The 23,256-nt window shown below is 35.8% G+C and overlaps 3 protein-coding genes across 4 annotated transcripts; 2 read left to right on the top strand and 1 right to left on the bottom strand.

Annotated features, from left to right (window-relative positions):
• The first annotated feature begins 3,490 nt into the window (after positions 1 to 3,490).
• Positions 3,491 to 9,731, top strand: LOC105155872 (very-long-chain aldehyde decarbonylase CER3). Its single transcript, XM_011071856.3, has 11 exons — positions 3,491 to 3,817; positions 3,914 to 4,134; positions 4,712 to 4,944; positions 5,084 to 5,303; positions 6,298 to 6,425; positions 6,531 to 6,787; positions 6,878 to 6,985; positions 7,499 to 7,702; positions 7,993 to 8,103; positions 8,261 to 8,434; positions 9,364 to 9,731. The coding sequence occupies exons 1-11, from the start codon at positions 3,767 to 3,769 to the stop codon at positions 9,535 to 9,537; spliced, it is 1,881 nt and encodes a 626-aa protein (XP_011070158.1). The 5' UTR covers positions 3,491 to 3,766; the 3' UTR covers positions 9,538 to 9,731.
• Positions 9,732 to 13,414: 3,683 nt separating this feature from the next.
• LOC148789192 (uncharacterized) lies at positions 13,415 to 14,345 on the bottom strand. Its single transcript, XM_088877906.1, has 2 exons — positions 14,149 to 14,345; positions 13,415 to 14,063 (listed from the first exon to the last, which is right to left on the bottom strand). The coding sequence occupies exons 1-2, from the start codon at positions 14,343 to 14,345 to the stop codon at positions 13,415 to 13,417; spliced, it is 846 nt and encodes a 281-aa protein (XP_088734032.1).
• Positions 14,346 to 15,990: 1,645 nt separating this feature from the next.
• Positions 15,991 to 19,054, top strand: LOC105155636 (uncharacterized). 2 transcript variants are annotated; one of them, XM_011071537.3, is made up of 5 exons: positions 15,992 to 16,363; positions 16,446 to 16,577; positions 17,422 to 17,646; positions 17,993 to 18,072; positions 18,812 to 19,054. In XM_011071537.3, the coding sequence occupies exons 1-4, from the start codon at positions 16,000 to 16,002 to the stop codon at positions 18,037 to 18,039; spliced, it is 768 nt and encodes a 255-aa protein (XP_011069839.1). In that variant the 5' UTR covers positions 15,992 to 15,999; the 3' UTR covers positions 18,040 to 18,072; positions 18,812 to 19,054. The 2 variants fall into 2 exon arrangements, with proteins under 2 accessions (XP_011069840.1, XP_011069839.1); XM_011071538.3 differs by lacking the exon at positions 18,812 to 19,054 and having other exon boundaries at positions 15,991 to 16,363; positions 17,993 to 18,239.
• The last annotated feature ends 4,202 nt before the right edge of the window (positions 19,055 to 23,256 follow it).

The raw sequence follows: 23,256 nt of genomic DNA, 5'->3' as shown, positions 1-23,256 counted from the left end.
TGAACTAAATTAAATGGTTTAACACTATGTGTTGTGCTTAATGGAAAAGGTTTCCTTGTTTGTTTGGCTTTGGGACAAATGGAATATGTGTGATTTTTATTGGAATCTGATATATTGTGTGTGTGAATGTGAGATAGTACAAGAGAATTGGCATGCCCCAATCGCTTATGCCAAGTTACATATGGATTAGAAATAGGAGAGTCATTAGCAATAGAATGCAAAGAGTACGAGTGAGTGACAACTGAAATGAATGAATTCTTGTCCAGAAGATATAATTTTCCTACTTATTTTCCTATAGCCAAGAACTCTTTAGTTCTCTGGTCCTGCAAAAGACATGAAGCTGTGAGGAACACAAAGCTAATAGGCATAAATTTACATAGTTGTGAGACTGAGAGAAGGTTGTGCTAAAATTGAGGTATAAGGAGAATATTAACAGTGCCTTGATGTGTAGCTATAGATATTCTTTTGTCAGGAAGATGAATGTTAATAGGCTGTTGGAGTTTTGAAAGGGAATGGAAAAGGGATGCATCTCCACTCATATGATTTGTAGCTCCACTGTCTACAATCCAGTAACTAGCACTATTAACCTTCAAAGTATTGCTTTGTGACAGCGTACCTGCCATCTCACTATCCTGAGCAAACTGAGCAGTGATAGGATTCTGACGAGTTTTGCTCTAAATCAGTTGCAGAGCTTCCGAAAGATCAAATATCAGCTCATCCTTCTGTGCACCTTTATCCACTGCTTCGGAGTTTCAGTTGCAGCATACACTCTGTTACCGGATATTGCTCGTTTTCGTTGATCGTGCAAATCCTTGTACCAATCTGGGAAGCCGTGTAACTTGAAGCAAGCATCTTTGCTATGGCCTGACTTATTACAGTAATCACACGTTATATTTCTTTTGTCAACGGGCCCTTTCTTCTTTACAAAGTTTCTGTGTCCGTTGTTGAATTTATGATCCGTTCCTCGCACATACATGGCTGAATTCTCACCCATATCTGCGTATTCCATATTCACTATTCGATGCCTTTCTACACGCAATACCATAGAGTAGGCTTTGTTGACGCTCAAGAAAGGATCCAACACAAAAATCTGACTTCGAATGTTATCATATGGCTCACCCAATCCCATAAAAAACTGCATTAGCTGATTAGCTTCAATTTGTTCTACCTTTACTCTATTACACCTACAGGTACAATTTCTACACATACACATGGCCGGAGGCATTAAGCATACCAACTCATCCCACAACTGTCTGAGTTTGGTGTAGTATGCTGTAACACTCAGATTTCCTTGTGTTACATAACTTATTTCCCTATGAATTTTGTACAATAGAGGACCATCACATTCGTTGTACTGTGTTTCTAGTTCTATCCATAGTGCTCTCGTTGATGATGCATATAGGAATGCATTCACTATATCCTTTGTCATAGTGCTTAGTATCCAAGTTCTTACTATGGAGTCTGTCATCCGCCATCTCTTCAATTCTACAGATCCTTCATCAGGTTTTATAGAGGATCCATCAATAAAACCTAACCTGTCTTTACCCTCGAAAGCTATTCGAATTGATCTGCTCCACGTTAGCCAATTCGTACCATTGAAAGGAGCAGACACCATTACCAGATTTGAATTTTCCCAGGATTGATTACATGTATTTGGTGGATCATCTCCATATCTTTCTCCACTGATCGGATTATCAAGGACAACATTTGATGTATTCTCCATCAATGTTGCGTTGCGGTCTGTATATGAATCAATGCTTCCAGGAATGAAATAGTATTAATCTGTCTGCGTTCTATAAACATAGACCATTATCTCGATGGCTCTGATACCATGATGAAACTCGCCTGGAAATCCATGAGATTAAACAGAGATGAAAAAATATGTAACTCACAAATCTGAGAAATAATTTCTTCCCATAGATGAGAACAAAAAATCAATCCAAAACAGAATGCCATGCTTCTGCTTAAATAGATACAGAGTGTGAAAAACTGAAGGAGGGAAAATATCCACAACTAACTAAACTACTCTAACTTCCAACTAAACTAATCTAACTACCATTGTACACATCAGCAGCTGCGTAAGTAAAGAATGTGATATGAAAGAAGTGTAAAACAGAGAAGTGCGACTATGACTGCAGTATTGTGTTCTATTCTGTTTCTTCTTCGTGGCCTATGTCTGCAATTTTAGCTCCATTATTGTAGCTGCAACTCTTCAGAACTCATAATTTGGACTCTTTTCAGACAGCACCCAAATTTGACCGGACGACCATTTGCCTCATGATACCAAGTCCACATGCACATGTAGGAAGTTTGTGAACAGAAATCACTTGAAATCACGTACCAACATTGGTGAGAAGCTAAGTAGAAATTGTAGGGAAAAAAGGTCATAAATGTGGGCAGGGGAGTAGTTGTCTGATTTGAAGCATCACTGCTGGCTGTATTGTTGGGAGAATTCAAATGCATTAATTAGTATTACTCACACACAAGATCCATTTCTACAACATGCCATGTGAGGGCCTGTACTGTAAGTTTGATGATAGTTGAGAACAGACTGATGATACAAATAATATATATAATATTAGTATTACGCGTCAAGTTCATATATTTATACGATAAAATGAAATTTAGTGCCGTTGAAACAACGATCACGTTCAAAAAATAAAAAGGATCTTCAAATTGAAATGTGATATCACGCTCTTTTAGAGAATTTCAAGCTCATTGCAGCGAGATATTCTCTATGGTTTATCAGTATTATTCTTGATTTGTTGTATGACTCTAACTTACTCTGAACATGTTGTAGAATCCAAAACCATTAAAAAAGAACACATTCCTTCACTAAAGTAACCGAGGGAGTGATTTTATACATATAGAGGGAAATTATATATCTGTCATTTGTTTACAATTAATGTACTTGTAAGATTCGAATTAATTAATTTCAAATATATGTATATAGAGGTCGTTGGGGTTATATTTGAGTTTCATATTTAAGAAGTGGGAGTCGACACTTTTTTATTTATGCATGTCGTTCTAGATAGGGCCATATTAGTTAATCTTTTATGCATCGTTCCAATTTTATCGGATGTCCGAAGGGACAATAAATGAGAGACTTGACTACGAATGTATGCCTTCACAACTTTCAAGCTAGCTGTAGCTATGTATCATTTGTAGAATAAAAATTTCAATTTTTGCCCAAAAGGAGTTCCAATCCACATTTGTTTATCTTATTTTAAAAAAAAATAAAATAAAATTGACCATCAATGATTCGGGTAATTACATTGGAATCCCCTAATATTTCAAAATATTACAAAGACTTATTCCAAGTCCCTGTGGCCTAGTTACACTCTGTTGCCAACCCATCCCCAGCCCTCATTGTACAATTAGTAACATTAAATAGAGCTGCCCCCCCTCCCCCCCCCATGAGATGCACACACATCACACAAAATTTATTGGGGTGGTGTGTGAAAAGTTTCGTATTCTGCCTCATTGTTGACGATGATCGTAAATATTGATAAATACAAATTAAAGGGCGCCTCTAAATCGAGTAAGTTGGTAGTTGTCTTCCATCCATATATATAGGAGCATGGATATGAGAACAAAATACCCCAATATTCATCCTTCCATGACAACACTCGACACGAAGAAAAAAGTGTAGCCATTTAAGAAAATCCATCGCTAGTTTCAGCTAGAAATCACACTATTTCTTTGCGCTCAATCAAATTTCTGATTTCTTTGCAAGGTAGGAAGTTCATCGACGACCGTCTACACCATGGCTGCGCCTTTGTATGCTTGGCCATGGGAAATCTTGGGGAGTTGCAAGGTACATTCCGTCACTTAATTATGATCATGTTTATATGCTTCTTTTGCGACGGATGAGGTTCAAACTCACGTGGTGTTTTTCCTGTTTTCGCGACAGATTGCTATTTATGGGTTTTTTCTGGCAAAAGCTTTGTACTCAAGATATCAAGAAGAGTCCATGAAAGATGCTTGGTCTCTTCATATCTTCATCGTATGTATGCTCAGACTATTAATGTACCAGGCATGGACCTCGTACAGCAACATGCTCTTTTTTACCCGGAACCGTCAGATTGTCAAGAAAGGAGTTGATTTCAGACAGATTGACAAGGAATGGGACTGGTAAGTAAACCTCTCTCTTGGATTGAACATCATGCAAACCTTATGATCATGATTAGATGACAAGTTAAGCTTGCTGCTGTCTTACATTTGAAAAATAATTGAACCGTGAAGCAAATATGTCGTAGACCATGTCTGGAATTCGTCTGAGATTCTGATTTTGTCCCAATATTCTTGTAATGGGTTAAAAGCAAAAGACATTTGGAAAACAATAATGAAATGAAAACCCTGGGGATGAAAAAAAAGAACACCAGTACAACCTCTTAACCTTTAAAAAACGGGGCAATAAGACACGACACAGGAGTTGTGAGCTTCTTTTTTACAAGTTCGACGTTAAGTTGCTACTCTTTTCTTTTTCGGGAACATTTTGTGTCACATCAGTACTTTTACATGCCGTAAAATACATCTATATCTTATTATAACATAAATATATTTTTTTTCTTACCATTGAAATATTTATATTGACAACAAATTAAATCTTTGCACTAACTAGAAAAAGGGTTTTATCCAAACAATATATATATATATATATATATTGGCGGGAGTTTTTGATGATTGATTGGTGTTGTCCAATATTCAGGGATAATTTTATCTTACTTCAAGCTATTGTGGCTGGTCTGGCGCTGTACATTTTTCCAACGTCTGCAACACTTGCTGTCTGGAACCAAACTGGCATCACAACAGCAATAGCACTTCATGTCGCAATTTCTGAGCCTCTTTTCTACACTATACATAAATCCTTCCATGGCGACTATCTTTTTACCAATTACCATTCACTCCACCATTCATCGCCAGTGCCTCAACCCTATACAGGTAATAATCATTACAGAGTATTAATTATTACTATCTACAAATCTGAAATTCAGGACATAATTTTGGTTCCTGTTTGGTCTTAATTTCGTGTTAGATAGATTTATTACTCAACTGCCTGTTCGTGTTTGATTGTTTGCAGCTGGACATGCTACATTTCTGGAACATCTTTTTTTGACGGTCGTGATTGGAGTACCCATAATCGGTTCATTCGCCGTTGGCCATGGATCAATAATTCTGATCTACGGATACGTTTTGGTATTCGATTTATTGAGATGCTTAGGCCATTCCAACGTCGAAATCGTTCCTCATCAGTTGTTTGATCTCGTCCCGTTTCTCAAATATATAATCTATACTCCGACGTAAGTGGATTTCGTCCCAAAATGTTGTAAATTTTGCATGGAGACCTGGAGGTGTCTTAATTATTTTCACATTAATGTTCATCAATTATAGAGGCAACATTTGATTTAGACAAGTTCATTATGAATAATGTTGGTACATAGTCCTTTGCTATACTTAGACAAACCATAGGAGGAGGCCTATGCTTCACATCTATCAATTTTGCTCTAATTAATGTTTAAGCCGTGTAAGAATCTTGAATCATTTAACATTAATCATTTTCATATATATATATATATATATATACATATATGTACCTAAAATTGTAATCTCTTAGTATTTACAGAAAATTAAATTTTAGGATAAATTACAACGACCTCCCCTGAAGTTTGACATAACTATAAATATTCCTTCGTTGTTTGAAAAATTACTAAAATACTTCCTTAACTTTGACGGTCGGCTAACAATTAGCCGATTCCATTAGTCCCCTTATGTTTTCATCTAATTTTTGTGGGAACTGATCAAAATGCCTTTGTGGATTAAAAATGATAATCTTATGTTTTCTTTTTAAATTTTTTTATTGATCATGTGGATAACTTTTTTTTTATAATTTTTCAAATTTTTTTATTCACTTTTTCAGATTTTTGTTTTACAATTTTTGAACTTTTTTTAAAAAGAATAAATACAGCAAGGGCATAGTTGATTATTTCATACTTCAATCCAAAAATTACATAATTAAAAAATACACGGCATTTAATTAATTTATATCAAATTTCAGAAAAGGAGTTGAATGTAATTTCTATTCAATGGCATAAACTTGAAGAAGATGTAATTTTATGACAATGAATGCATTAGAGGTCCTAATTAATAATATAAATGTTATAGTTATAGGGTGGTACGTCCTTATCCTTACAACTTTATGTAATAATAATGGCAGTAGTTGGCAGTTTCAATTCTATTACATAACCCTAACTGCCCCTTTTAATATTTCTGAATCATTTTTGCTATTGTCTGCAGGTACCACAGCCTGCATCATGCTGAGATGGAGACCAATTATTGCCTGTTCATGCCTCTTTTTGATGCCCTAGGGAACACATTGAACACAAAATCATGGGATATGCACAAAAAAAACAGCTTAGATTCAGGTTTATTACCTATATTCACTGGTCATGTAATTGATAATCATATATAATTCAACTCGTATGAATAATATCTTAAAATTCAAAACGTTCACGTTCTTGACTATGCAGGTAAAAACGGAAGAGTTCCAGATTTCGTGTTCCTAGCCCACGTAGTGGACTTGTCGTCTGCTATGCACGCTCCTTTTGTGATCAGATCAATAGCATCACATCCCTACTACACGAGAATTTACTTGCAGCCGTTTTTGCCTGTATCCTTCGCCATGATGTTGTTGATGTGGGCTAAGTCCAAGACGTTCTTGGTCTCGTCCTACAACCTTAGGGATCGGCTGCACCAGACGTGGACCGTTCCCCGATTCGGTTTCCAGGTTTGGAATTGCTATACTTACAAGTTCTTGTCTGAATGTGAAACTTTGGTCATTGTTCAACATTCCTGATATTGTGCGGGCATTTTGCAGTATTTCTTGCCTTTTGCTGCAGAAGGCATCAACAAGCAGATAGAAGAGGCTATTCTTAGAGCTGACAGATTGGGAGTTAAAGTCATTAGTCTTGCTGCCTTAAACAAGGTTACTTCCCAACCCTCATTGTTTCTGTGTCTGTCCCATTTCTTACAGAAAATGAGAGTTAGTTTTCAATAGTTATTACAATAATTCTTAGTTCACTAAGACTGGCTTGTCCAAGTGATCATATCATGTATGGTATGGGCCCATATTGGGTCCCACACTGTAACTTATGTGTGAGGAGGTTCAGACATAACATTATATGGGCCCACAATAGGGCCCCGCATCATAAATTTTATGGATCACCAAGACCAGTTAGTTCCAGTTGATTGTCTATACACATTATCTGTTGTTATGTGCAGGTGAGGATTATAAAAATATAGCTTTAAAATTATACCACTAGTTCGTTTTTTATTTTTAATCAATTAGTGGTATAATTTGAGCACTATAAATATAATGCTCCCTTATATATGTATATAGTGTACATACTTTTTGTAAACAGACCTTTGATGTTTCTTACAAGCACACAGACACGTTAGTGGTTAGACAAATACTAAAGATTTGATTATGCCAATGTAGAATGAGGCCCTGAATGGAGGTGGGACACTGTTCGTGCAAAAACATCCCAACCTTAAAGTTCGCGTGGTACATGGCAACACCCTAACAGCAGCCGTGATTCTTAATGAGATCAAGGATGTAACCGAAGTATTTTTGACTGGAGCCACTTCCAAACTTGGACGAGCTATTGCTCTTTATCTTTGCAAAAAAGGGGTTCGAGTTCTGGTACGTACACTATATAAATACTTGTCCCGAGTGTCTCCAATAAAAACGTGCATGGTATGGAAATTCTAGTTTCAAATTGCATTCAGTCGGACTCGAACAAATTATACCTTGATACACTTTTCTTGGATGACCAATATACCATTCATGAAAAATGATCAACTACATGTCAAGTGTATCAGACTTGTTCTGTGATTAATTTGATTCGACCAAACCTGATTTCTGTAAAAATAATCCCTAGAATTAACTACTTAGAGCTGAAAAAGTGTGCATGTGATGTTTTATCCATGCAGATGCTAACTCTATCAACCGAAAGATTTAGGATGATTCAGAAAGAAGCACCGGCTGATTGTCAGAAGAATCTCATCCACGTGACAAAGTACCAAGCAGCCCAAAATTGCAAGGTATGGTATTAAAATCTAATCCATATATGTATGTTCTTCTTTTCGAAACGGGGATCAAAACTGGTTTTGCGATTCTATTGGATTCAAACCCGTGACCTATCTTTCGACTAGAATTTATGGAATTCTGATCAAATTGTGGTTGGTGTACATATTGTAGACATGGATAGTAGGCAAGTGGATCACACCAAGAGAGCAAAGTTTTGCTCCGTCTGGAACTCAGTTTCATCAGTTCGTGGTTCCACCGGTGTCGCCGTCCAGAAGAGACTGTACTTATGGTAATCTTGCAGCGATGAAGTTACCTGACGACGCGGAAGGGCTAGGATGTTGCGAGGTAACCACATCTTTGTTGTACTTTCTCTCAACCCTTCAACATCCCATGAGTCTAAACCAGAGAAGTACATATATACCTAATCTTGATAACTTAAATATTATAGCAAACAAATCTTTTGTTACGCCATATTATATAGGTTTAAATGCATTTTTGGTCCGGTAATTAAGTTATTTGATGATTTCGGATTTTAACTTTATAAAATAGCATTTTGATTCCATATCTTTTAAATTTTGCAATTTCAGTTATTTTTTTTGTCGGAGTTCGCACTTCTAGCTTGAGAAATGCATTTGCATTTCATGTGGCCTTTTAAAATTGAGGATATTGTTCCTACTAGCTAATGCTTGTCCTTCAACTTTCTAAAAATAACATTTTGATCTTACATTTTTTTAATTTTCGTTATTTTATCCCTTTTTCCCCATAATTCACCGTTATTGTTGATAGAGATGAACTCCGACGAAAAAAATAACTAAAATTTGAAAAATTAAAAAAATACTGATCAGAATGCTTTCATAGAAAGTTAAAGGATGAAAATTCAAATACCCTAAGTTAGGTAGCAAAAAATACATTTAACCCCACCGTATTATACCATTGTCTTACATGGTAAGAATAAACAAGTACATAGATAGAGAGCCCATAGAAAAGCTTAGGCAAATTACATAAAATTCCTTCAAATATATATGAAAAACACCAATAGAAAGGGTAAGTCATAGATACAAAGTTGTTTTAACGCTATTGCTCCAATTTTTTTGAATCCTATAAATCCCTTCAGCTAATTTCAATTACCTTTGAATTAATATTTTTTAATTTTATTTATAATATATTTGAAAGTATAAAAAATTATTTATTATATACATACAAAAACGACTTAGCACGAAGGCTAGTCCTCTTTGACAACAATTATAACATAGATTTTGTTTTAATCGTTGCAGTACACAATGGAAAGAGGAGTCGTCCATGCTTGTCATGCAGGTGGAATGGTTCACTCCTTGGAAGGATGGACTCACCATGAGGTTGGGGCTATAGAGGTCGACCGAATTGATTTGGTGTGGGAAGCTGCACTAAGACATGGGCTGAAACCAGTCTCAACTATTATTAATTATTAGATAATTAATTCTTGGATAAGACAGAATTAATTAATTAATTTGTATTATTATATATATATACTTTCTTTGTTGACATATTAATTCAATCCATAGATAGTCGTCGGTTCTAACAGTTGAGCAACGACAGAGATTTGGCTATTGCAATATCATGATTTGATGAGTTCAATTAAGTGATATGAGTATTTCTTGCCTCAGAGGTTGCACTAGTTATAATTATTATATGATGTATTCAATATAATTAATTTGTATATTGGTATCTGAAAATATATTGCAAAGATGACAAATTAAAAGAGAAAAATGGTATTCCCATTCTCAACAACAATATGAAGAAATCTAGCATTCATTCATCATCAAGAGAATGATACAATGAGAAGCAAGTATATAAATACAACAAAAAGGAATCTAGCTAACTAACCGAATATAAGAATAATCGAAAAATGTAACAAATAGTATATATGTACATAAAAAAGACAAAAGTGTACAGAAAAAGACAAAAAAGGAGGTCGCTGGTGACCCAGCGATGCAACCTGGATGTACAAGCGATCTCACGACCTGCGATCTTATGGACTTACTTTGTTCAAGCCCACCCTCAAGATGGATTCGAGGAAGAGAGGCCCAGCTTGGGAAGGAAGCGAGCAAAGTTTGCAGCAGTGAGGGATTTAGTGAAGAGATTTGCGACCTAAGCAGAACCCGATATGTGAGAGGGAGCAATGAAGCTAAGTTTGTATTGATCGCGAATGAGATGGCAGTCGATCTCAGATGTTTTGTGCGCTCGTGGAACACAGGGTTAGCGGTGATATGAAGAGCAGCCTTGTTGTCACACCAAAAAGGGATCGGGAGCAAAGCAGGAACATGGAGGTCGCGATGCAAGAAGGAGATCCAACGGAGCTCGCTAACTGCTGATGCCATGCTACGATACTTTGCCTCGGCAGAGGACCTAGAGACCGTGGCTTGCTTCTTAGTCTTCCAAGAGATAAGAGAGGACCCAAGAAAAATGCAAAAATCAGTGATGGAGCTACGAGAGTCGAGGCAGGACGCCCAAGATGCGTCAGACTAGGCACAAAGCTGACCAGACCCGGAGGAAGGGAAGAAGAGCCCGATGGAGGACATACCCTTAAGATACCGGAGAACATGAAGTGCAACTGACCAGTGAGAAGTGCGAGGTGCTTGGAGGAACTGATTGAGCTGCTGAACAGCAAAAGAGATATCAAGGCGAGTGAAGCCCAAATACAAGAGGCGACCTATAAGTCGCCTGTAAGTCCCAGGGTCAGAAAGCAGCAATCCATCTTCAACGACCAGCTTCACCCCAGAAGGTAGAGGAGTGGGAGAGGGCTTGGCATCAAGCATTGAGGAATCAACCAAGATATTGTGAAGATATTTATATTGCGTCACATGAATACCATGGGAGGAGCGAGCTAGTTCAAGGCCGTGGAAGTATTTAGCGTGACCAAGATCGTTAATGGTGAACTGCTGATCTAAATAGGCCTTGACAGATCGAAGAGCAACCTTAGAGGACCCAGTGAGCAGGATGTCGTCAACGTAGACAAAAGGGCAGTGAACTCAGATTTCATGCGTCTGACGAAAAGGCAATGCTCATGGCTGGACTGAGTAAAACCAAAACTTAGTAGTTTGCTGGTGAGCTCAAAGTTCCATTGCCATGAAGCCTGTTTGAGCCTATATAAAGACCTCTGCAATTTGCAGACATAGTAGGGGGGCACATCAAGTAAAGGTGGCACCATGTACACGTCCTCATCCAGGAATCCATGAAGGAATGCATTATTTATATCCAATTGGAACAAGGACCAGGAGCGGGCAGCTGCCAAAGACAAGAAAATCCAAACCGTGACAGATTTAGCAACAGGTGAAAAAGAGTCAAGATAGTCAGCTTCCTCTATCTTATTGTAACCTTTAGCGACAAGGCGCGCCTTGTATAGGTCTATCGACCCATCTGGGTTAAGCTTCAATTTGTACACCCAACGTGACCCGATAGGTCGCTTCCCAGGAAGCAATGGGGTAAGAGTCCATGTGTCATTAGCTACAAGGGCTCCGAGCTCCTGATTAATGGCGTCCACCCAATTTGCATCCTTGCAAGCCTGGTTGTAGAATTTTAGCTCCTGCAAAACAGCTAAGTAGGCAACAAAACGTATAAGTGCAGCACTGAAGGATGCGGGAGTGCAAGTAGTATGAGAGGAAGAACAGTTACACAAATAGTCATTGAGCCAAGAGGGCTTAGAGGTAGTTCTTTGTGACCTACGAAGAGGGATAGGAGGAACAATAGGTGCCGACATAGGTGAATGGGAATGAGAGGAGCCAGATGAGGAAGGATGACCTGGGGTGCGAACCGATGTAGGAGAAGAGGGAGAGTCTGAGTCGGAGAGAGGGAGAGGTAGAGAGATACTAGGCGGGTCGGGTGGAATTGCTTGGAACGGGAATGAGTGCTCATGAAAGACCACGTTTCTGGAAGTGTAAAGTGTTTGTTTAGCGATGTCAAAAACTTTGTATGCCTTTTTCGAATGACAATACCCAAGAAAAACACACTTGGTGTCTCGTTCATCGAATTTATGTTTGTGTGGTCGAATGTTAGTGGCAGCACAGTCACCCGAAAACCTTTAGCCGGGAAAGATCAAGAGGTTTATTATAGAGGACCTCAAATGGGAATTTCCAACGAAGGACTGGTGTAGGTAATCTGTTTATGAGATAGGTCGCTGTGAGGATAGATTCTCCCCAGAAGAGTTTAGGGTGATTTAACTGGAAGAGCAAGACCCGAGCTACTGTGAGGACATGTTTGTGCTTATGTTCTACCACCCCATTTTGTTGTGGTGTGTATGGACAAGAAGTTTGGTGGATTATGCCCGATGACTGAAAAAGGGATTGACACTGAGAGTTCACAAACTCAGTTTTATTGTCCGAACGGATGAACCGAACTGGTTTTTGGAACTGGGCTCGCACCATTGTAAAATTGCATAAGATTTGGGTCGTTTGTGATTTATATTTGAGGAGGAATGTCCATGTTGCTCGACTATAGTCATCCACTAAGATGAGGAAGTAATCACAACCAGTGAGGGAACTAATGTGGTAGGGTCTCCACAGGTCAATGTACAATAGTTCGAAGGTGGATAACGACCTGGTTTTACTATGAGAGAAAGGCAACCTTTGCTGCATGGCTAGAGGACAGACATTGCAATTTTGTCCAAGATAACTAGAATTATGCTTTATTTCTGGAATACAAATATGCTTAATAACAATAGATGAGGGATGACCCAATCTCTTGTGCCATAAATCATTGTCATTGATGCAAAATACAAAGCAAATAGATGTTGATGAACAAATTTGCGAATAACATTTGGATCGAATGAGGTCGCATCTAAGCAGTACAAATTCCTAACTTGCTTGCCAACTGCTATGATGGTTTTATTCTTCTGGTCCTGAAAAAGGCAATGAGAAGGGTGAAAAATAACTTCGACCAACAAGGAAGAGCAGATTTTATGCACTGGTAAAAGATTAAATTTGAATGAATGGACAAATAACACATCAGTGAGAGGAAGATTTTTGTGAAGGTAATCACTCCCTGTATGTGTTACGGATTGTGAGATCCCATCTGCCAGGTGAACAAGGGTCGGATGTGTAAGTGGTGTGATATTGGTAAGAGTGTTAGCGCTGTCATATATATGGTTAGTTGCCCCGATATCTATAATCCAAGAGGACAAAACACTACCCCACAAATAGTGAAAACTCTGTTCATACTTGCAAAATCGTCAACATGAGCTTGGTTGCTTTATGTAGGTGGTTGTATGGTATTTCGTATTAGCGCAATCAGCTCCTGAATCAGTTATTCCTTTACACCAGTTTGCCCTAGGTCGTCCCTCTCAGTTGCGACCTATGCCGCGAACCCCCTGCTGCAACCCCTCTCAATTGCGACCTGTGCCGCGAACCCCTTGCTACTTCCACCATCCTTTTTCCTTTTGTCAGCGAGCTCTTTGTACCAGTCAGGTGGCCCGTGGAGCTTGAAACACATGTTCTGACTGTGCCCAATTTGCTGACAGTGCATGCAATATAAGGATTGCTTATCAATACTGGTTTTCTTCCTCTCAGGTCGCTGTCCACCTTGCACATGTAGGGTTGTGTTATAAGCCTCATTCATCTCCAACTGAACTTTCTTCTGCTTCTCCACCCTCTGTATGATTGAATATGCCTTGTTGATGGAGGGAACTGGCTCCATGACCAGTAATTGATGTCGCACATTCTCAAAGACATTGTTGAGCCCCATTAGAAATTGCATCAGCTGCTTGAACGCGACTGAATCTTCTACTGCTTTCCAGGCTCCACAAGTGCACCCATTGCACGTGCGCTGGGGTGTTGGCTTTAGCTCCGCCATCTCATCCCACAGCCTCTTCATATTTATAAAATAGGATGATAGAGGAAGACTACCTTGTGTCATAGAACAGATTTCTCTTTGGATCTGATACAGCTGGCCCATTGCACTCTCCATATCATTGTTCAAGGTCGACCCAGAGATTTCGTGAGAACTTTGTGAACATGAAGGCCTCCATAATGTCTTTAGATATAGAGTTCAAAATTCAGGTTGTCACCATGCTATCAACCCGAATCTACTGTTCAAAGAAGGGATCTGCTGGGGCTGGTTTCTCTGAGGTTCCGTCAATGAACACTAGTTTCATTTTGGCACGGAGTGCGCGTTTAATTCCAAAACTCCAGTTCAAATAGTTATTTTCAGTGAGTGGTGCACTTACCAATATCATTCCCGGGTGATCGGACCCATGAAGGTGTAGCTTCTTGGGCAAAGGCTTCATTTCGATATTGAGTACTCAGTAATCGCCGGCTATCGCCGTCGCCGTAATGTATAGGTATCGCATACAAAGACCTTCAAGAGAAGGCTCTAATACCATGCAAAGATGACAAATTAAAAGAGAAAAATAGTACTCCCATTCTCAAGAACAATATGGAACCTAATAAAAAAGAGGTTTTGGTAATCGGTACATGTTTTCTTAAACCACCCATAAGACCATATTCTGACTTTTATCCGGAGAATAGCCAACAATAGTTTCCATTAAATGAATAACGGATCCGGACCCTAAAAATAATAATGCTTTGGGAAATCTAGTATTCATTCATCATCAAGAGAATGATACAATGAGAAGCAAGTATATAAATACAACAAAAGGGAATCTAGCTAACAAACTACTAACTAACTGAATATACGAATAACCGAAAAATGTAACAAACAATATATATGTACAGAAAAGACAAAAGAGCAAAACTATACAGAAAAAGAACTGGTGACCCAGCGACGCGACCTGGATGTACAAGCGATCTCACAACCTACGATTTCGCGGACTTACTTTGTTCACATATATACATATATATATATATATTACTATTTCATCTGGATGTTCTTTGACATTCAGCTCTCACAAGAGCAAATATGATTTTTTGCTAAGTACTTATTTCAGTTAAAAGAAAAAATTTGTAGCGCGTTCAGATGAATCACAGCTATACAACGGTCGTTAATTAATTAGCCGTTATTTTTATAAGCGAGACTAAAATATTAGTTATAATTAAAACCACGATAAATGTTTTGGTTATAGCTAAAAATCATGACAAATATTGATTGACCATGGTAAAAATTTAAGTTTTTGTATTGGTTTTGTTTGATTGTGGTTAATAGTATTATTTTCCCATCGTTTCTAAGTCGTAGTCATTTATAGTGTAGCAAAAAACCAAGTCATTATAAGTGCAAAAGTGAAGAAATTATTGGCATGTAATTACCTTCTTTTTTTTTGTATTTCTAGCAGTTGTGGCATGGCGTTCCTGCACGTATATAATAAATAATCTTTCACACTTTAAATATAAGATTTTGAAAGTTAAATGAATTACTTATCTTATCAGTTGAAGGAAAATATATTGGCTCCAAAAAAATTGATACTGTGTTGTCATTAACCACCGCTTTTAAATATAAATGATCTTTTTTTTTTATATTAATATAGATATACATGTATAGACAGATAAGTTTCATTAGTATATACATGTATAAATTTATTTTTAATTTAATTTGTCAAATAAGTAAAAATAAGATAAAATAAGCACCAAGTACTTTAAAATTTTGATAATAAAAATAGTTGGATTAATAAGTGAAACTAGAATTAGAAAAAATTTTGACAAAAAATAATTTTTGCATCTTAGAAATATCTTTAATTTTTTTTTCAAAAAGCTATTTTTGTAAAACAAAACGAACATTTTAAATTTAAAAATCGAAGATTGTTTTTTATTTTAAATTAATACTTTATAAAATAATTGATATGAGTAAATACTTGAGGATCATTAAGATATTTAACCTTATATAAAATTATAAAATAAATTTACAGAAAACACCGCCCGGATCCCTAACAAAATTCTTATGCATCTACCCGAGTGCCTAAGTACGTAGAGTACGAATCTTGCATCTTCATGCTGGACCGCCACTTGTCTTCCCAACAGCACACGTTGCGCCGTCTGCAGCTTCGCACGTACCCACAACCTGTCCACCAACCGCCCAAACCTATCTCGGTTCCTCCCACTGCCGCTGCTCCTCTCACTTTTCCTGCGTCGGTTTGCTCAATCCATCGATCGTTTCGTCCACCAATGGGGAGACCAAAAGCCGTCTCCGACGCACTCCACATCAAGAACAAGCCCATACTCAAACGTCGCAGCAGAAGGAAACAACTGACGACAGCGTTCAAGAAAGTCTTCAACTACATGAAATCAGACACCTACATGTTTGCGCCTCTCGCTTATCCTCAACCTCGTCACACCTCTTCATCTGTTTCTTTTGGTAAGAACCATGTTTTGTTTTTGTTCTGATTTTCGTTGTTGATGAGTGGGATTGTTGATTGGAATCGGGTGTTTTGTGGTAGATGGTGAAGTGGTATCATTTGAACCCATCAAGGGGAAGGAGAAGGAATTGGTGAAGGATGTTGAGGAATATTTGAGATGTGATTGCTACATGTATTCTCCATTGTTTCTGGATTCTGATTCTCGTATTGTCGGTACGAACTTTCATTTGTTTTTTTAGATTTTTTTTTAATTTAGCTTACTCGTTAAATCTTCTAATTTTGTCATATTTGATTGTGACTTTTGTAAGAATTGTATTTTTAAACTATACAATAATGTTAGCAACAAATATTAAGTGTACTAATATTAATTATAATTAATAAGGGAAAATTGTATTTTTCTTATTACCTTGATTTAGATTTCGTACATTTACAGTTACGTACCATTGCTAATAATGGGATTTTCGAAAATAGTTCTATAACTTCGAAAGGTTTCATTTTCAGTTGTCTTTCCAACTTCTACTAGAAAATTGACGGAAAAATCAGGTATAGGTCAGGCATATATATGCTTCATCTTTCTAGAATGGAGGGAAATGTCGGGGTTTTTTCCCTTAATTGTGTAACTGAATTTGAGAGGAGTATTGATAATTTTTTTTTTAAATTATGGGACTATTTTTTATAATCACATACGCAATGGGACTAAAAATGCGTGTGTATATATGAAACCTAAGTTACTGGACAAAAAATCTAATTTCTATTTGTAATGATTTTAATTTTGTTTTAATGTATTTTTCGAGAATTTTATTAGTGATACAAGAAATTTGTTTAAAAATTGTAATGACTAGCTATATATCTATAATCGCAACTTTACAAAAATACAATTGTAGTAGCATATATTAGTTGTCACTAGATTGTCAAGATACATACATCTGTAACTATGCAATTTTATTGTTACAACATAGTAAAATTGTAAAGTTATTACAGCAGTAAAATAATAACTCTTGTCCAAGTTAGATTTTCATGTTCTTAGGGCTTATAAATATTTTTGAACTTATTGTAGGGGTTGGCGGTAGAAGAAAGGGAGACATTGGAACTACTGTCTGTGATGAAATTGAACCGGCAGTGGAGGAAAGAAGAAGACAAGATCAAGACAGCACGAACAGCTTGGGAGAGACTGACGATACCTATAATCCTGTGAGGCGAATTGCTGTTAGACACATCATGCTTCGAAAGGAAAATTTGAAGCATGTGGTTAAACGTAACTGTCGCCCTTCGTCTTCGGCAGGTTATTTTTCTGTTGCTTCTGATTTATCTTCCTTTTGGAAGTTGATGTGTTGTATGTGCATGTTTTTTTATTCAGCATTCAGTGTGTAATTTGACATATTAATAGATAAGAATCGGAGAAATTTATCTGCGGGCGTGTGTGTATATAAAGAAATGATTTCATGATTTCAACTAAGTAAATGTCGTTGGGCGGGCCTAGGTTATGATAATAGACATGTACGATGACATCACATGTTGATATACGCTGCTCAGACGGAATTTCTTGATTGTTGTTGCTGCGATTCACGTATTTGGGTGTATGGGTTTAAGACCATATTGCTTAATGCATTGTGTGGTTGATAATGCAGGAAAGGTGCCATCACAGAAAGACTCCCGTAAAATCACGGTGGAGTAAACTTGCTGATAGCGCGTTGCACAACTAACTTAGGTAATTTACCACTGATCTTATGCTACGATTTAATTTTCGTTGTGTTCAGATTTATGTTTGTGTTGTTTGTTAGGGCGTAGATGTCGATGCTGTAAATAACCGCTGTTTACAATTAGATGCAACTGTAATTGCCACAATCTTGCCATTTATCCTTTCAATCGTTACTAGTTGGGTGCAACTTTTTCGACAATTTAATCAATCATTATTCAATGGTTGAACGAGTTATAAAATAAGAAAGGTCACATGAATGTCGGGTGAGTTCTATTACAGAACTGCATCTCCCTATGGTAGGGTGGTAAATCTTGCCGGTTAATTATATCCATGTCGATACATGAGTATCAACCGGCTGTGATACGCCGGCTTGAATTGCTTGAATCACCAGATGGTCAAGTGTCCTGGTTTGATTTGCTTGTATCGCTATTCGGTTTATGAGTAGTAAATGGCGGGTTTGATTTAGTTGAATCACCATTTGATTGGCAAGATGGTCCTGTCTCGTCGAGAAAATGCATTTGCATTCCTATTCGTGCCATATGGTGACACTTTTGGCCATTTGGATTTCAATTCTGTAATTGATGACAATAATTTAAATATGATCAATGTTTCGGCTTACTTGTATAAATAACGGTTAATGGTTGCTTTACTGCTGTGGTTAATTTGTATTGCTACAACATTTTTTCTTTTAATCATAGTACAATAGAAAATTATAATACATGGAGATGGGATTTGTTTTGACAATCAGATGGAGGTGGTTGGAGAACCTTCGAACTCGTCATCTTCGGGAACTCTTGACGATGGGTTTGTTGTTACCAACGTTCTGTACTTCGTTTGAACTAAGGAATCATAGTCTTGATTCCTTTTCAACCATGGTTGCTTCATGTATTCGATCGGATATTCCATGACACACGGAGTAATCTTTGTTTATATGCACGGTGCTCTTGTGTACGTATAATCGGGCTCATTTATTGATTTTTCTTTTTGTTAATATTGATAATAAGTCAATTGAGGATCAATATAATCTTTTTTAATTGTTTTGTTAATATTAGTAAATTTTGACTATCGAAAAACTTATTTATTAGATGAAAGTAGAGTTCAGTGGATATAATTTTTCAAACTACGAAGGGTCAATATATAATTACACCAAACTTTAGAAAAAAATTATTCCTAAAACTGGCCAAAAAGGAAGTGTACTATGGATGCCACTTGTAAATATACTGGGCAGCATATATGGCGGAAAATTTCGATTCTCCACCATATTAACCTTCTTTTTTGCCTTGACATCTGACAAAGAAACTGCTGTTTTATTCTTACTCATTTTCATCATTTTTTGTGCTTTGTCATAAGTTCAAAACACTACTAGTAAACATAAGATAAAATAATTCTATTTTCTGACAATAAATATGTGACCTAATATACGAAAAACATTAAAATAAATACGTTTTAATCTGTTCTGCACATTGTCATTTATTAATCTATCACACCATAACCCCCCACATTTGGTAAACGAGCGTTTGATGAACTGCTAATGTGGGCGGATCAAGTGTAAAAGTACAATTTTGTTCGCTGTTCGGTATTATGTAAGACAATCTAAGGAAAACAAAAAATTGTCGTAAATTTTATCCCAACTGATTTTAGGAAGTAAACGCGAGATATTAGCGCTAATCCCTTTAAGTTCTCATTCCAGTGAACATGCCATTGAATGTCATAAATTAGTCCACTCTCCATCTTATTTATTTTTATCTCAATTCTTAAAAAGCAAAAGGTGATGACTTGAAGTATTAATAATATGATCAATTATATTTAGATTTCCCTTTAAAAATGGGAAATTATAGTTTTGAAATTACACTTATGATGATCGAAAAGTTATCAGTTTACATCTGCCCGTATTTCGTTAGAATTTGGATAAAAAAATTGTTGATGCTAGCAAAAGAATTGCTGATGAAGTTGTAATTCTGATTAATGGATGAGACGAGAATTTTACCCTTAGCACAACACCACACAAAACACCAGGTGTAATTAAATCTGCATAGAGAATTTTTTAGAGGGGCGTGTTGTTAAATGAATGAATAGTCACTTGGTGTAAAAAGTTAATGTTTTGAGTATTTATAGTGGTGTTATGAGTTTATGTAGTACGGTAGGGTAGTGTATGTATCTATTGTATGACTTATAAATACAAAAATTACTTTTTTAACCCTTATAAATAAATGTGAATTACAAAAATATACATTAATTAAATATATTTCAATCTTTTTTTATTTAATATAATCATGTATATTTATAAAGGGACAAATATAATATGTATATATATATGGAGTAGGGTTAATATCGTTACATTTTTTTCCTTTCAAGTATAAAATTATTACATTGGAATGTCAAATTAGGGGTATGATTGGGAATTTATGTAATTATTCTTATTAGCTTCAATATTTTTTATCCAAATTCTAACAAATGAGAGTCAGGTGTAAATATGAATTTTCAGATGGGGTATAATCGTAATTTTGTTTTTTTAAGAGAAAATTGTAATTTAGGGGGTCTAAGTGTAACTAGTCCTTAATAATAGGAAAAAAGAAATGCAATTTTGGTCCTATAATTTATGGGGATAATATTTTCGGTCCTACACAAATTGATTTTCGCAATTTAGTCCTATAATACCTTCTGTCAATTTCGTCAGAAAATCATATGTGACTTGCAGATAGTTAACTAAATTTTTTGTAATTTTAATTCTGTAACTTACGGGATTGGCATTTTTAGTCCTATAGCTTAGGAGAGTCGACACTCTTTGTCCTATGTGAATTTATTTACAGGACTAGAATTGCAAGTAAATTACAATTTTGACGTAAAATTATCAAAATTATAAAATTTTTTACAAGATTAAATTATACAAATGAATTCGAACAAAATTAAAACTACAACTCCTTTTAAATTATAAAACTAAAATTATATTTTTTTTCTAATAACAATATATAGTTATATATGATAATATGAGGGATGGGAGTGAAGCAATGGAGCTACAAATGAGAAGTAACGTGAGGTGGTAGTATGTAGTTGGGATTGGATGGAAGTAGCTCAATCGGGCAAACGTTCATGTCTGGATAGTGAAAGCGTCCTCTCTGTGGTTTAGATGAGGCACACGTGCACTGCTGCCTCATGCATCAATGTCATTCTTACAACATTATCATCGTATATCTGTCACCTAATTTTCTACTTTTTTTTTATCAATAATTATATAAAAAATATGTAATTTTGGCCTTATAAGTATAAGAGAATGGTAGTTTTGATCTTCTTTGATTTTAAATTTATAATTAAGGATGATAATTTTTTTTTTAAAAAAAAATAGCACATCCAATTCAAATGTCATTAAGAAATGTGAAATTCATAGGAAATTACTGGAACATATTTGGCAAATGACCCTTTAATTTTAAGGATTTTTAATTTTTTCGATCGATTTTGGTGATGTCATAGTTTTGCACAATGTGTTACCAGTCTATATGCCATGTCAGTAAAAGTGGTCAGAAATTAAAAAAGCACCACATATTAACTAAGTCATGCCGGTGGCATGCGTATGATAATTAATTTCAGGCTAATTTAGATTTTCTTTTACCAAGATTTGAACTAAGTATATCATATTATTTCGGAAAAAATACAATTTACCCCCTTGTGATATGAGAAATGAACAAAAAACAAATTATATAAAAAAATGCAACAAATTACCAATTTAAACCATTAATCGGGACGCTACTTGCATCATTTTCGAAGTACAGAGGAGTAATTTGCTAATATTTTTTTAATATAGTTTTTTTTTTTTTCTTATCTCACATGTCACAAAACTCTATGTTTTAGTTGCCGTCATCAATATTTTCAAATAATTAAAAGAAACACTAAAAGTTTCATGCTGTAATTAGTGGATAAAATTTACGTTTTTTGCCAAATTATATCTAAGGGATAGTTACTTAGTTTGAAACTATATTTAGCACTTTTGATATTTGCTTTCATCTAATAAATAAGTCTTTCTATTAGTCAAAATTCACTATATAAATTTGCTGATATTAACAAATATGAATAAACATTGATATTTATATTCGATTGACTTATTAATGACTTATTGCAGGTTAAATAATTTCTTTTTCAAACTAAACTACCTTTGTAACAGTGAAGATATACATCCTCACATGCATTAATACGTGAAAAAGTATGAGGATAATTGGGTCATAAAAAAATTTACTTGACCTATTATAGATTAGTAATAAGTCAATTGGAGGTAAATATAATTTTTTTTTATTTTTTTTCTTAATATCAACAAATTCGGTGAATTTCGATTAATATAGAAATTTATTTGTTAAATTGAAGCAAAACTTAGAAATATCAGATATAATATCCAAATCATGAAGGGTTTACGTTTATAATTAGACCAAATTTTATGAGAAGGGAGTCATGTAATTATCCATATATCTAATTAATGGCAACACTAATCGTGGGTAAACGGCATTTTTGTTTCCTGGCGCTGTACTTCTGTCAAAGTTGAAACCTCCCATTGGCTGAATCTCTAACCAGATTAACTTTCATTCATATGATCAAATTATGTAATTAATATATACGTTGTCTGAGATCAATAATTGTATAAACATTAAAGGTAGTAAATTAATTAATTAAATACTCACACAAATTCCAACACACGATTCATATATATACAATCTAATTAAAATCACAACTCATAAAACGTATTTAAGAATATCCAAAAAGATTTGTTCATTGTATCAATCCATTGCAGCTCTAATGATTGGAGAATATTGAACATTGCTTAGCTTTCTTAGGACAATCCCATGTGTGCACATGTATCTATCTCTGCTCCTATATATATATATTTCTCAATCATATAATTATATTATTTATTTATATAATATATGTTGGTAGATTTTTTGGCAAACATGTACTGAAATGCATGCCTACGTGCGTCCATGTTTCCTTGAAACCAATTCAACGAAGTGCGTATATAACAAATACAATATTTATTTATGATTAATTATTAAGATTTGTGAAGAATATGTAAGTCCTCGAGGTTGCTAGTTCGAACTCGAGGTCGCGTTGCTGCTCCTCATATCGTAGAAAGTCCACCAGATCGCAGGCTGGATCGAGGTCTCATCGTTATCTCACCAGGTTATTGCTATCTCACCAGGTTATCGCTATCTC

Source organism: Sesamum indicum, linkage group LG2 (genome assembly GCF_026168435.1).
Source record: "Sesamum indicum cultivar Baizhima isolate 11 linkage group LG2, ASM2616843v1, whole genome shotgun sequence".
NCBI classification, from domain to species: Eukaryota; Viridiplantae; Streptophyta; class Magnoliopsida; order Lamiales; family Pedaliaceae; genus Sesamum; species Sesamum indicum.
This window is presented reverse-complemented; position numbering and strand designations above follow the sequence as displayed.

Bases quoted from the DNA above. Each gene is read 5' to 3' on its own strand.
- LOC105155872 (XM_011071856.3), top strand. From the start codon at position 3,767: ATGGCTGCGCCTTTGTATGCTTGGCCATGGGAAATCTTGGGGAGTTGC. The intron at 6,788-6,877 runs GTTTGGAATTGC...GGCATTTTGCAG, and splicing joins TTCCCCGATTCGGTTTCCAG to TATTTCTTGCCTTTTGCTGC. The intron at 6,986-7,498 runs GTTACTTCCCAA...ATGCCAATGTAG, and splicing joins GTCTTGCTGCCTTAAACAAG to AATGAGGCCCTGAATGGAGG.
- LOC148789192 (XM_088877906.1), bottom strand. From the start codon at position 14,345: ATGAAGCCTTTGCCCAAGAAGCTACACCTTCATGGGTCCGATCACCCG. The intron at 14,064-14,148 runs GTAGATTCGGGT...ATGTTCACAAAG, and splicing joins GCAGATCCCTTCTTTGAACA to TTCTCACGAAATCTCTGGGT.
- LOC105155636 (XM_011071537.3), top strand. From the start codon at position 16,000: ATGCTGGACCGCCACTTGTCTTCCCAACAGCACACGTTGCGCCGTCTG. The intron at 16,364-16,445 runs GTAAGAACCATG...GTTTTGTGGTAG, and splicing joins CTCTTCATCTGTTTCTTTTG to ATGGTGAAGTGGTATCATTT. The intron at 17,647-17,992 runs GTTATTTTTCTG...TTGATAATGCAG, and splicing joins TCGCCCTTCGTCTTCGGCAG to GAAAGGTGCCATCACAGAAA.